The sequence below is a fragment of the Helianthus annuus genome, chromosome 6 (assembly GCF_002127325.2).
Source record: "Helianthus annuus cultivar XRQ/B chromosome 6, HanXRQr2.0-SUNRISE, whole genome shotgun sequence".
NCBI classification, from domain to species: Eukaryota; Viridiplantae; Streptophyta; class Magnoliopsida; order Asterales; family Asteraceae; genus Helianthus; species Helianthus annuus.
This window is the reverse complement of record NC_035438.2, coordinates 8,637,741-8,652,865: the sequence shown is the minus strand read 5'-3', so window position 1 is coordinate 8,652,865 and position 15,125 is coordinate 8,637,741. Positions and strand designations below refer to the sequence as shown.

Here is a 15,125-nt window from a genome sequence, read left to right as displayed (position 1 = left end):
TAAAAATTGATATTTTCCATTATTTAAATATTAAATTCATGCACGTAAATAAAATGAGAAATTCCAATTAACCATTTCAAATTTCAAATAAAGTAACTAGTACATCTTTGCCCTAAACGGGACTTTAATTCAAATAACATGAATAACATGCCCGCGCAGGGGCTAAACAAATAACAACAACAACTAAGCAAAACAAACCCACGCAGGGGTTAACAGAACAACATACCCACACAGGGGTAGAATACAGGAATAAATGTCCACGCAGGGACATGAGTAAATGAGATAACAATCAAATGATTCAATGATCCTTCTTACTCTTACCCTTGAGTAAGTCAAACACCTTCTTGAACATGCCACTGTTGCGTCGGCGATCAGCTCGCATCTCGTGTTGCAACTCACGTCGCATGCTGTTAATCCCATGCAGGATTTCTTGAACCTGCGGCGGCGACATCATAGGCGCCGGTGGCGGTGGCTGGTACTGCTGCGGCTGCGGTGGCTGTGGCTGCTGGTAACCCGGAGGATAACCAAAAGTAGACTGCCCAGCAGCCCAAGTGTCTCCAAATGGACCACTGGGTGGAAGCGAGCTGTAGTTCGCAGCTTGCCAATAAGGGTTTCCTGTGTAGTCGTAACCCTGGGGGAAAATCTGCTCGAATGGGTTAAACTGAGCTGCGCTGGCATAAGCCGGAATCGGCTCTCCATAGTTCTGCGGCGGCAGAGGCGGGATCGGTACTGAAGTGACCTCCGATACGGGATGCGGAGACTCTCCCGTCTCGGACTCCTCGTGAAGAGGCGTGTAGCGACTGCTACCAACGTGTGGAGGGGTGCCTATGCGAATCCCTCCGCGCGTAGACATACGCGCATTCCTCCTTGGCCTCTGAGGCGGAGGAGGTAAAACTGGTGGTGGCGGTGGCGACGGAGTGATCACGTCGCGCCATAGGGCCTCAGATAGGTCCTGCTGCAGAGGCGGCTGCTGCTGAGGCTGCTGCTGCTGAGAGTGGTGCTGCGAGTGCACCGGCGATCCATGGTGAGACTGGAGCATCGGAGAGTTGTGGCGGCTGGGGGTGTAATACCAATCGTGCTGCCGAAACCTCTCTTGAAAGCTGTCAACACCATTGTAGGGTGATCCCCTAAATGGTGACCCATCCGATATCTCGATGGGATGGTTGGGCGTACCTGACGGTGGCAGTGAAGGGTCCGTGTCTTCATCAACTTCCATCTCGTGATCACCAGGAAAGTGGTCCTCCGGTCCTAGTGGGTTATGACCCACTGGCTCATCCACAAAAGCATCAGGGTTATACAGACCCTGGTAAACTGGTGCTGGGTATTGGTGAGGCGACTGATGAAGAGGTATATAAGATCCATGGGAACCATGGGGCCCATTTTCCGAGTGGGGCCCAAATGATTGGGGTAGTGATGGCGAAGTGCTCATAGACACCGAGTGTCTAGCCGGCTCGGCGAATGATCCCCAAAGATCATTGGCTGCAGTGTTGTGCGTAGCTGACGGGGCTCGCCTGTGTGAAGGTCCTGCCTCATGGTCGTGAGATGTAGCGAATCCTCCTCGACCTCTCATACGTGGCGGCATAATGATCCTGTCAAAATTTAAACAAGTTGCACAACAAACTATATAAGACAAAGCTAATAATAAAATAAAATAAAATAAACGAAATGTTGAACATTTTCTAAGTTCTTTGTCTAGACTCGAAAATCGAGGATTGTGCAATTGTGTAACTGAGATTAAACACAAAAGACTAGTGTTTAATTCACTCAGCGTTGGCTCTGATACCAACCTGTCACACCCCGATTTCCACGTGTCACCGGTGGGCCCGGTGTGGGGTACAGTGACGTAGTTGGCATCGTCATAGACAATCAACACAATATAATAATGCACAGCGGAAGCAGAATAGATACATTTCAACTTTAATTAAAATGACATAATAAACATCATAAGTAGTTGAAACGGATCCACAGGCGGATCAAATAAAAATAAGAATAAATTGTTCAACAGTTATTTGTTGTCCGAGCTTGCGAGACTATAGTGGACGCTCTTAGGAAACAGCCAGCCTAGTTCGTATAGTACCTGCACTTAACCTTTTGGGAAAAATACGTCAGTTTACACTGGTAAATACAAATCGACTGACTCATTTTGAAAATGATTGAAAATTGATTTAAATGCACAAGGCATAAATATTTTTATTAACTTGGGATAATTATGCAATATAAACTTGTGAACGATTTACATGCACTCGTATCTTTAGTGGCCCGGGATCTGCTGTCCGGGCTAAAGATTAAATGACACACCACATTAAAGAGTTATACACGCCGAGTGTACGCCTACACCCCGTGCTCTGGTCGTGGCCATCTCGTAAGATAATGCCAAGGATATCCGGGACACGGTCAATAACCCCCCAAAGCCTAAAGTAAGACAAGACTGTTTAAACGAGTCGCACAAGCTATTCAAGACTGTACACCCATAAGGTGCAGGACTTGTGCGCCTGATCAAGCGGTATTTTAAATACCGTACCACAAGCCCGTATAGGGAAAATAAGTCAAAATGTATTTACCTGAGCAAGTATGTAACACAAACGGTAAGTGTGGTAGCTTTTACTGGGCCTCCTAATCTGGAACAAGGTTTATAATTAACCTATTAGATACCAAACGGGTCTTTTATTTAAGCCTAAGCTTTGACCGGTTAGTTTTAAGGATGATACGGTTTACGCACGATTAAGCGAAAGACCGGATAGAATGTGATTTAGACCCGACAAGTTTGAATACTTGTATAATATGGGTATACTAAATACATTCTGGATTTTGAGATAAAAATGATAACGTTTGACCCGTTTCGGTCAATTTACGCAAACTAGTTACGTAAACCGAACCGAACGCATAAAGGGCGCTACGGGTAGCCAAAAGAGTCAAATGCAAGTTCCCTGAGATAATATGCTTTAAATATGATATAACATCAGTAAGTTATGTTCTATATTGCCCGGAAAAATTTTAAGCTCAATTTATGCCTTATAAGGGCATTTTGGTCATTTAAAAGGTTATAAAAGAGTCAAAATAGAAATCTGAGTTTCGGGTCTGGTTTATACAGAAAATATACTCCATTTAACATATTATAACAGTAGGGTATGACCCATATACCAAACTTAACATTTAAAAATCAAACTATGCACCGTAGGGGTATTTTAGTAATTTCACAAGGGCTAAAAATGCCAAAACTGGAAATCTGAGTTCATATACTTATACTTACTGTTATTATATGAAAATATGCTAATTACATCAGTAGGTATAAGTCTTATATGTTTAAAATGAGTATAACGCTTACTATGCGTTAAAAATGCTAAAAATGCGATTTAGAGCCGTTTCTGGGTTTTAATAAGAAAGCTGAGATTTTTATATTTCCAGAATGCTCAAAATAATATATTTAACATATAAAATCAGTAGAAAAAGGTTTCGGGTCAAAAGGATGTATAAAACTCATTTTATGGCTTAAACGGTCAAAACCGGCATTAACCGAATCGACTTAGCGATCTATGATCCGATCAGCCAAAAATTAAATAAAAATCATCAAAATTCCCAAAATAATATATAACATCAGTGGGTAAAAAGTTTTGTATCAAAACGTGGCCAGAAATAGGTTATACGCGAAAAGGGCCGTTTATGTAACTTAAGAACATAGTTTTACGCTAATGGCCATAACTCAAAATATGGACCACCAACTGATCCGAAATTCTCGGTGCAAGTTTATATATTAAAAATAAAGATTTCTACTCTTTCACTTTTCCAAAAATCACGTTTTATATCAGAAAGGGCAAAATAGTCAACTTTTAAGCATAATCGGAAACATGCAAATGAATCGGCTATGTATAGACTTAAGCAACAAAAATTCCAGAAAGTTTTACCAAAATATAAATAGTCAAAAATACTCTCCAATACAGATCTCAAACATGCACGTACGAATCCGAATCGATAGTCTACGAAATAGTCGTTTTACAAGACTTTCGGTTCCGATTCGTATTTATACTAAAGATTGTCGAGTTGATCATGGTAAAACACATTCTTATATTCATTATAAAGCTATCTATGATGATCAAACAGATTGCATGTCATTTACATTACCATTCAAGATTATTTTTGCAAAAATCACTTCTGTTGACTTTTTAGAAACATGTTTGACTCGACAATTAGCATGCATATAGTGGGATTCAGATAATACCCTTTTGAGGGTTTGTTTCCCACATAAATACCAACATATATCTGGTTTCAATTTGAGAAATGACTGAGTAAGACTCGTTTAATCAGAAAGTCAAAGTATAAGAACAACAGTTTGACTTTTAGCAATTAACCTATGCTAGAACGAATTAAGGACTGAAATAGAAGCTTACAAAGGTCCTATAGATGCTTAGTGAACACTAGGATGCTGCCTTGTCGTTCAGATATGCTCCAGAATGCCTTGAGAGCTTTTGCAAGTCTTGGGTGTTCTTGTTCACAATTGCAAATGCCCAAGAAATGAGCTCTTTGATCAATATATGGAGGAAATCAGCTGATAAAAGGAGGTTACTGTTGTCCTAGCCATGCAAGAGATTTTATTGGAGCAAAAGGAGGTGAACACAGCTGGTTACCACTTCAATTTCGGATTACAAATGCAATTTTCGCGAAATGCTGCACCTGGCAGTCTCACGCGGCCCGCTTGGGCCTTTCCAGGCGGGTCGCCTGACCTCCTGTTCAGCCAAACAAATTTCTAACTTGGCAGCTTTGGTCCCTGAACTTGCACGCGATGTTTCGGCTTCATATCTAGACTCGTAAACCCTAATCTTGGTTTTTTAGAACCTTAGGACATTTACCAACATGGTAATGTCCTCGGATAACTTTGCGCTCAACCGAAAAGCCATGAAATTCGACGTTGACGCTTTTAGTCCCTTAAGTACGGTTTTGGCCATAACTTTCTCATACGTTGACGAAACTTTATGAAATTTTTACCACATATTCTAGTGAGTATATTTTAGCTTCTCAAAGCTTTGGGTCTGCCAAAAGTTCTCTCAGAGGTATAAATTAAACATGTTGACACTTTTGGCCCCTATAGTTTGCAATTCCTCACTTTTGTGCAATTTCCGCGTCGTATGATCCATGAACCATCCGTTTAAGGTTATAAACATTATGCAGGGTTATCATAGAGTCTATTTATCCATTGTTGACACTTTGGACCCTTACGTTCCATAGTTTTCACTGTTTGTCACTTTTAGTCCCTCTAAAGTTTGTTTTCACATACCGGAACCTTATGACACGTGTCAAGACATTATTGGACGAAATTTTTCGAGGTGTTACAATTCTCCAGACGAAGTGTGTACAATAGCACGACTTCGTGGCTCGTTGGTCTACGTAGGAATTCACCGCCATACCTTTTACAGACCGTCTCGCAGAAATATTCAAGGCACTCACGAGAGGTCCTTTCAGACATATTTAAATACTCGTCCCCCTCGTCTGGTGGGTTACCGGTTGCAAGTTGTTTAATTACCGAAGTAACCTTTTGCAACGGTGTAAAACTTTTCTTCATTCTCCCGTCTAAGCCTTCTTGAAACCACTCGTCATACGCTTCCACGTCACTAACAATTTTTAGGAACAAAGACTTGGACATACGAAACCTGTGACGAAAAGTATCTTCATTAAATTTTGGATTTTCATCAAAATAATCGGCCATGAGTGTCTCATGGCCCCCCTCACGATCTCGACGGACATAATTTTTTTTACTAGACGATGCCGTGTCTAGTAGCTCCGCTTGTTGGATGAGATTTTGGAAGAAAATTAAGCTACTATCGCTTGACGATGCATCTCCATCGTCGGGAAACTCGGGTAGGGTAGAAAGAAACGGAAGCTTGGAATCCATTTTGTATTTGAAAGATTGGAGTTTGAGAGTTTTGGTGTGAGTTTGAGAGTGGTGAGTGTGGTAAAAAATTGATTTAGGTTGTTTAAATATATGTTTTTTAAAAAAGTTGTATTTTTTTTAATAAATTCGACCGTTATTCAACGGTCTTCTTTCGAAAAAAGAGCCAAACCAAGCGGTGAACCCATGCCTAATCCACCCCCCGATTCGGGTCCCCGTATTGATGGCGGCGGTGTTCCCGATCGGGGACTACCATCACCGATTCCCCTCACCGCGTACACCCCGTCCACCCTTAGATGTTTAGAGTTAAAGTTCACGTACAAAGAGCTTTATCATACAAAACATACGAAAAACATGAAAAAGTAAAAAAGATATGGTGGCATTTTCGTAATTATTTACTCGTAAGGTAATTATCAAAATTACTCTACAAATGATCTTGTAGGGTAATTTTGATCTTTCAGGGTAATTTTGTAAAATGGTATTGTGCGGTAATTATCGAAATTATCTACAAGTGTATCAAAATCACTCTACAAGTTTATCAAACAATATACAATTCAAAATTACCCTACAATATCAAAATTACTTTACAAGATCATTTGTAGAGTAATTATGATACTCTACAAAATTACCCTATAAGATCAAAATTACCCTACAAGACCATTTGTAGAGTAATTATGATACTCTACAAAATTACTCTATAAGAACAAAATTACCATACGATATCATTTTACAAAATTGCCCTACAAAATCATAATTACCCTACAAGATCATTTGTAGTGTAATTTTGATTATTATTATACGATTAAATAATTATGAAAATGCAACCACGTTTTTTTCTATCTTTTCACCACATTTGTACGTTTTGTATGATAGAGGGTATTTGTATTTGATCTTTTAAAGTTGTTTTTTTTATCTTTTTACCATATTTGTACGTTTTGTATGATAAAGAGTATTTGTATTTGATGTTTTAAAGTTGTTTTTATATAACGTGAACTTCCTCTATACAAGTTAATATTTGTTCATTTTGGTTTTGTGTAAATCCAACTTGCCTGACACGAGTAAATTTAAAAGACAATGACAAAAGATTACATTGTTTTCTTTGTTTTATAATAAATAAACAATAACAACAAAGGGGAAAAGTAACAATGAAAATTATAACACATGTTCTCCATGCATATAGAAAATTTATTCCAATGCATTCCAATGTGGACTATTAAAAATGTTATTTCATTTCAACTCTCACAATGTTGATATATCTTTTTTCGTACCTCCCATATATGACCATTATATTTATTGTCATAATAAAAAAAAATTATACGACATCATATCAAATCAAAAACTAGGATTTCTTCATCGCACGTTACGGCGAGGAATCCACGTACAAGGTAAACAATAAAGACCGATACGAAGATGCAAAATATAAATGCGTAAAAAACTAAAATTAAAATAAAATGTAACAAAAAATGGTGACATTGTATATATAACGTGATGTTGCGACCCGAACAAACGAACCGAAAAAATGATGGTGATGACGTTGTGTTGAGCCGTTTCCAAAAGAAAATATATCGCGTATTAAGTTTTATGTAAAAAAATAACGAATGAAATTTATAAAAAAAAAAATAAAGCTATAAAACTATTGGGTTAAAGCCGTAATTTATTATAATGTATCAGGCTAATCTAAAACTTAAAAAAATAAGAAGAAAGAAATGTAGCCGCTAAAAGTGTAAGAAACAAAACCTTAGTGGTCAAAATATAGAACAAAACAAAGGAAATTTTATGAGATGGTTTAAAAAAAACTAACAAAAGTTGAGATTAAAAAAGTACAAAAACTAAAACATTGGTCGTCAAACCATAAAACAAAAAAAAAAATTGTGAGAGGATTACAAATTTCATTCAAAAAAGACTAAATTACATAAATGCCATAAAGAAGAAAAATTAACATGCAAGTGTAGATGACAATCTTGTAATTTTTAGAAAGACACAGGAACATTGGATATTGTAGCATCATGATGCTTTTTAATACATAGTATAGTATAGCATAGCATAGTATAATATAATATAGTATAGTATAATATAGTATAATATAATATAATATAGTATAATATAATATAATATAGTATAATATAATATAATATAGTAGAGTAGAGAGTGATTTTTTTAACTACAAATTTAGATTATTGAAAGACTATTAGTGTATTATCGTGGCACAAGCGAATTCACAATATATATATCCAAAGCAAACGGTGATTTTTCTTTGGAATGGCAAGGAACGACGTGTCAACCACCATGACACCGGCCGCTGTGCCCAAGATTGACTACTCGACCGCCGGCAGCCACTTGGCTCTCCCAGATACGCAGAAACCCGATATCTACCCGCCCGAAGGCATGACAGTAGAATAATCGGTAAAACCTCGCCTCTCATCCAAGACGAACCGAAAGTGGAAAGCAAAGGGTGATTTACGAGTGTAAAGATGATTACCCGGTTAACATACTAACTTCCCCAACCCAACTTGAGGGTTAGGTAACCTTTCCAATAAATTAAATCATTCTAGAACCATCTTCTTCATCACATTTACATTTCTTCTTCAAACAATTCATTTCCTCCATCCATCCATCCATCCATCATCATGGCTTGGTTGACAAGATTTCTCACCGCGATCTCCTTCTTAGCAATCGGAGTCATCTTTTCACCGGAAACCTTCGGATCAAATTCCGCAAAGATCACAACCTTCGTCAAACTCGCACACCTCTTATGCTTCTCCACCGCTTGGGGCGCAGCCCTCTGGGTCACCTTCATCGGCGGCATCATCATGTTCAAGTAACTTATTATTATTCACAATTTCATTTAATTTTCAAACCTGTATTAGTTTACTGTTCACACTCCAATATTGATTTTTTCATTTGTGCCTTAAAATTTAACTATTTTGCCCTACCAATTGAAATTTAGTGAATCACATGTTAATTCTCATAGGAATTTGCTTATTTTAGTTTTGTGCTCCTACTCCAAAATTGATTTATTCATAGGAATCTGCCTAGGGCTGCAATCGAACAGTGTTCGTTTGTTAAGAAATATCTGTGTTCATGAACACTTATCGAACGAGATTTTATATTCGTGTTCGTTTGTTAAGGAAACGAACTTGTTTGTGTTCGTTTGTGCTATGCAGTTAATGCGATAAAATATCGGATATCGGGTCAAGGACCTATATTTGAGATGGGGAAAGTTCATTTGAGAAGAAAATTTAATTGAGAAGAAAAAGAACAAATGGTAATTTTGTAAAACATTAAATAGTTTTTTCACTTATCTCATTTATGATCATTTTTTACTAATTAATTAGTCATAAAGACAATTATCCTTCACACCAACTTTTTTTTGCCTACACACGTCAAAAGTTATCCTACATATTTCGAAATTCATCCTACACGTTGAAATTTTTCCTACACAACTCGTAATTTATCCTGCACAACTCGTAATTTATCCTACAATTTAAATTAAATTATTTTCTTTTTTTGAAAAAATATATATTTTGAAGATAAGTTACAAAAAATTTAATGTGTTTAGCTATTAAAGAGAAAGACTACAAATTAATGACCTATGTAGATTTACTAATGTACCCTTATAGTAACATTAACTACTTATATTAAATGAAGTAAAATAAAATATTCTTATTGGTTGAAATTTCTTCTTTTTTATTTTTACAAAAATTTTTTTCCCATTTGAACTCTCCACTATTTGAGATATAGGTTATCTCAGTGAGATATCGGTAAATTTAATATCAAGTAGAATTTATATATATAGCAATTTAACACTAATAATATCGGTGATATATCGGTCAAATATCGCCGATAATTGGTACCGATATTTTACTAGGGACCGATATATCACCGATACTAACTGCATAGCGTTTGTGTTTGTTTGTTAATTTTAGACAATGAACGAAAACGAACGTTGATGAACACAAATGAGTGCATACTAATGTTCATGAAAAAAATGGAAACAAACGAACACAAACAACCGTTCATGAACAAAATATATAATACACCGACACTTATCAAATATCATTTGTTGGAATGGAATTTGAAGTATCGAACACAAAGGCACATGTTACCGAACGTTCACGAACATAAATGAATGAATGCGACCTCTGTTCATGTTCATTCCTTTAACTAAACGAACGAAATTTCTTGTTCGTGTTCGTTTGTTTAATAAACGAACGGAGACAAGCGAACTTCCCGCCTAACGGTTCACGAACTGTTCGCCGAAGTTTGGTTCGTTTGCAGCCCTAAATCTGCCAATACATCAGTTTGTATTAGTTTTGTGCTCAGACTCCAAAATTGATTTATACATTTGTGTTGTGAAATTCAACTATTTTGCCCTAGCAATGGAAGCCTAATGAATTACATGGTAATATTTGTAGGAATCTGCCGAGACATCAGTTTGGGAATCTTCAAAGCAAAATGTTTCCGGCGTACTTTATGATGGTCGGCATATGTTGTGCGGTGTCGGTGGGGTGTTTTGGGTATACACATCCGTGGAAGTCTTCATCAACTGCTGAGAAGTATCAGTTAGGGTTTTTGGTGGCTGCTTTTGTGTTTAATCTCACCAATCTTTTTGTCTTCACCCCCATGACCATTGAGGTAACTATCATAATATAACTAGTCCTAATTTGGTGTTTGATATGCGCAGAATAGTCATTTAATCAGATGGTTAGGGACTTCGTGTTGTATGATTACTTGAATATCAATGATTAGGCTGCAAACGAACTGTACGTTTAGCGGGAAGTTCGTTTGTGTTCGTTCGTTTGATAAATGAATGAACACGAACAATAAATTTCGTTCGTTTAGTTAAATGAATGAACACGGACACAGGCTGCGTTCGTTCATTTATGTTCGTTAAAGTTTGGTAACGTGTTCGTTTATGTATGTTTCTGTTCGATAGTTCGTTTTTAATATTTTTATTTTACATAAGTACTTCAAAATTCCCAATAATAAAGTATTGAGTAAATTGCAATTTTCATCCCTGAGGGCCAAATTTCGGGGGACGAAAGTCGTAATAAATTGCAAACCTCAAGGATGAAAATGGTAAGATTTTGAAACGACAAGGACCCAGATGCGAAAAAACAAGCATTTGGATGAAAGTCGCAAAAGTGGCCAAACCTCAGGGACGAAAATTGCAATTTACTCTAAAATATTTAATAAATACTAGTGTATCGTATATTACATACCTTTTAATATATGTTCATTTATGTTTGTTAACACTCATTTGTGTTCATGAACGTTTGTTTGTGTTCGTTTGTGTCCATTACCTAAAATTAATGAAGGCAAATTGGAAAATAATAATACCATCTTTCTGAAATTGGCTGATAATAATCCTAAGTCAGTTGTTAGCCAATAATAATCCGACCTCGTCCAATTTTTTTTTGTAAAACAGACCGCCGTTAAAATAAGGTTAACGGAGTTAAAGTTTTTTTCCGAATTACAAACCGATGTTTTAGGGCTTTTGATCAGAACGAGGATACGAGTCGATTGATGTAAAACTTACCTCGAAATTGTGTTCGAAATGGCTTGAATTTTGTTAATTGGAAGTTAAACACCCGAATTGAAGCACCGTTTTCGTGGGTTGGGGGCAATATTTTGAGGTAAGTTTTACATCAATCGACTCGTACCCTCGTTCTGATCAAAAGTCCTAAAACATCGGTTTGTAATTCGGAAAAAAACTTAACTCCGTTAAGCTATTTTAACGGCAGACTATTTTACAAAAAAATTGGACGGGGTCGGATCTTGGTTTTAAAATGCACGCATAATGCGCGCATAATGCGTGATGCGCCCGATGCGCTAATGAGAGCGCATCGCAACAGCTGATGCGATGTGTTTACGTGATGCGAGAATATTGCGCGCATTTCGCATAATGCGCTCTGATGCGCGCAACATTGTTTTTTATGCTTTTTTCCAGATTTTATGAACTGTGTTCGGTTTTTTCCATAATTAACATCTTAGTATGCTTGATTTGAACCAAAAAACACAACTCTTACCTTCTAATTACGTCAGTTGTTTTACTTTAAGTATGTTTTTATAAGTTTTTATGTATAAATAATTTTTAACTATTTTTTTTATAAAGAACGCATCACATACGTGATGCGCTCGCATCACGCATCGCGCATCAGATTTTTGGACTAAACGCATCGGAGCGCATCACGCAATTTAAAACCAAGGGTCGGATTATTATTGGCTAATAATTGACTTGGGATTATTATCGGCCAATTTCAGAAAGATGGGATTATTATTTTCCAATTTGCCATTAATGAATGAACACGAACACGTTCATTATCTTAACGAACGCACACAAACAGAAAATCTCGTTTGCTAGGTGTTCATGAACAGTTCGCGAACACTTTTATTTCCTTAACGAACGAATTGTTCGGTCGTTTGCAGCCCTAGTCAAAGTAATTGATATTTATGTGGTCAATATGTGAATACAGATGATGAAGCAAAGGCACAAGGTGGAAAGGGAGGCGAACATAGGTGAAGAAACCGGGTGGACAAAGAACCAGGAGGTTGCAAAGGTGAACCCGAAGCTAGCCGCAATGAACAAGAAGTTCGGGATGATTCATGGACTGTCTTCTCTAGCCAATATAATGTCTTTTGGCAGTCTTGCGATGCATTCATGGTACTTAGCTGGCAAAATTGATCTCTAGATCCATCCTGTTTCATATGGCTTGTATGTTGATTATGACCGTATTGTATCATTTTCCTTTACGTAAAAGGATGATCAAGCTTAGCTTTGAATAATACAAACCACATGCCAGATTTCCGCGCAGATCTTTTGTGCAGAGCCACAATTGGTAAAAGATCAGTGGCGAATCCAAGAATTTTCGTCGGCCGTACAAAGGGCTGGTCAAAGCGGCTTATATTATAATCGTATGTTAAGATAATAGGTATGTTTAACCGCCCTAGCCCGTTGTGTCAAGGAGTGGTCCAGTCTAATGAGGTGTTTGAATTTGGCAAAGTTATAGTTACGTATTACGTGTGGGTGCTTCACCCGGGTTCTTTTTGGTACGACTCGAACAATGGGGCAATTATTTTTAGGGGAAATAGCCAAAATAGCCAAGACTTTTCCTAAGTTTCAAAAATAGCCAATTCAAATGACTTTTTAAGACTTTTCCTCAAACCTGAAACGTCTCAACCAGCAACCAATCCACGAATGCGTGTCCACAAAAGAAATATATAAAGCTAATAAATATAACGTGCACATGGCAGTCTTGTCTTGGAAACACCAAAACTCTTACCTCTCTCTCTTGTCTTGTCAGTAATCCCATTTTTTCTTTTTAAAACCATGGGCAAATACCATAATCTCTTCAAATACCACCACACATGTTGCCCACTAATTCCCCACCGTTTTTATCACTTCAATTCACACATACATAGATATATATAGACTCATATATATCATCTTAATTTACCTCATTTGCAGCACATACATCTTTTTGGTAAATCCATCTCCCCGTCCTATTTGTTCAAGACACGACACTTTTGTACTCAGTCATATATATACACCCATAGATGGCTGACCCCCCTCCACCTCCACCACAAAATCCTAAAATTTTGGAAGTTGAGTTACCAGCCAAAACCAATGTCGTGAGCACCTCTAACCGCCGCAGCAGCCCAAATGCCACCGGAAAACATCCTACATATCGTGGGATACGAAGTCGCAGTGGCAAATGGGTTTCGGAGATTCGGGAGCCACGTACAAGCAAGCGTATCTGGCTGGGGACTTACCCAAGGCCGGAGATGGCAGCGTCAGCATACGATGTGGCTGCGTTGTCGCTCAAAACCATCTGGGTTTTATCACCGTCACCTACCACAACTTCGCTGACGTCAAAACTTAATCGCCGGAGAAGATTGCCGGAAAACGAGCGGTTGTAGAGAGAGAAAACAGCAGAGACGTTTCACCTGAGACGTTTCAGTGTTTTGGGACGTTTCAGCACTTGTGGACACGTGGCTTTCGGTGGATGGTTGATGAGGAAACGTCTTGAGACGCGTGGGAATTTGTGAAACCCCTCTATGAGGGGTTTTAGACTTTTAGTTGGCTATTTTTGAAATGTTGACCAAGTCTTGGCTATTTTGGAGATTACTCCTTATTTTTATTTCAAAACAAGATTATGGAAAAGATAATCATCTTAAATATATCATTAAAATGGCAAAATAACAAATTACAAACAAATGGTAGGTAAACGGGTAACAAGTTGCGCCGCAACTAGGGTTGTGAATTTCTGACACGACCTGAAAACCCGACACGAACCCAACAAAAAATTCGCAGGTTTAGGTTTCGTCTAAACGGGTTCGGGTCAGTTTCAGGTTGAACCCGCAAACCCATTTAGGTTAACGGGTCGGGTTCGGGTCAACCTGGTCGGGTTGGCGGGATGACCCGTTTAACACATTTATACTATATTATATATTTTACAATATATTTTATGTTATAAATTAAATGGGGTGTGTATTTTATGTCATGATTATAACTTAAAAAGAGAAATTAACATAGATTTTATAATTACATATGATATTATTATACACATTTGTGTTTTTAACTAAATTGTAATTTTATTATATAAATTTCAGAAAAAAAAAAGTAAAAAATTCGGGTTAAACGGGCCGTGTTCGGGTCAACCCGTGAAACTTCGGGTCGTGTTCGGGTTCATATGTACGATACGATTTTCGGGTTCAGGTCGGGTTGAACCCGCCAACCCGCAAAGACAACCCGTTTAGCACCCCTAGCCGCAACTCCCTTTTGAATTGCAAAACCAATCCTACTCCATACTTATTTACTTTGGTAATGGAAGTTCTCACTTTGCTTTTACAACAAAATGCTGACTTGAACCCTGCGTTCAGATATCATGCCCAATGTAAACAACAGAAGATCATAAATGTCTCGTTTGCGGATGATCTGTGCCTGTTTGTTAATGCTGACACGAGCTCGGTCAAGGTCATAAGGGAGGCCTTACGTCTTTTTTCTCGGGTTTCGGGTTTAAAACCGAATCTGGAGAAAAGCACAGCTTATTTTGGTAATGTTGATCAACAGGTTAAACAGGAAATTTTGAGTCTTATGCCTTTCAAAGAAGGAGAGCTTCCAGTTCGCTATCTCGGAGTTCCCCTAATCTCGTCTAAGTTGATGTACAAGGACTGTAAAGTTTTGGTGGACCGCCTGGAAAAGAGGGTAGATAATTGGATGACTAAGTCCCTTTCGTTTGCA

General features: G+C 37.8%; 2 protein-coding genes across 2 annotated transcripts; both read left to right on the top strand.

Moving 5' to 3' along the window:
* The first annotated feature begins 8,452 nt into the window (after positions 1–8,452).
* On the top strand, positions 8,453–12,695 carry LOC110864583 (transmembrane protein 205). Its single transcript, XM_022113683.2, has 3 exons — positions 8,453–8,699; positions 10,297–10,516; positions 12,358–12,695. The coding sequence occupies exons 1-3, from the start codon at positions 8,509–8,511 to the stop codon at positions 12,571–12,573; spliced, it is 627 nt and encodes a 208-aa protein (XP_021969375.1). The 5' UTR covers positions 8,453–8,508; the 3' UTR covers positions 12,574–12,695.
* A 743-nt stretch (positions 12,696–13,438) lies between these two features.
* Positions 13,439–13,801, top strand: LOC110944345 (ethylene-responsive transcription factor ERF025-like). The gene has a single exon (XM_022186006.1). It carries the CDS (start codon positions 13,439–13,441, stop codon positions 13,799–13,801), a length of 363 nt encoding a protein of 120 aa, XP_022041698.1.
* The last annotated feature ends 1,324 nt before the right edge of the window (positions 13,802–15,125 follow it).

Excerpts from the sequence above, each read along its gene's own strand:
- LOC110864583 (XM_022113683.2), top strand. The coding sequence starts at position 8,509 with ATGGCTTGGTTGACAAGATTTCTCACCGCGATCTCCTTCTTAGCAATC. Across the intron at positions 8,700-10,296 it reads GGCGGCATCATCATGTTCAA|GAATCTGCCGAGACATCAGT; the intron begins GTAACTTATTAT and ends TAATATTTGTAG. Across the intron at positions 10,517-12,357 it reads TCACCCCCATGACCATTGAG|ATGATGAAGCAAAGGCACAA; the intron begins GTAACTATCATA and ends ATGTGAATACAG.
- LOC110944345 (XM_022186006.1), top strand. The coding sequence starts at position 13,439 with ATGGCTGACCCCCCTCCACCTCCACCACAAAATCCTAAAATTTTGGAA.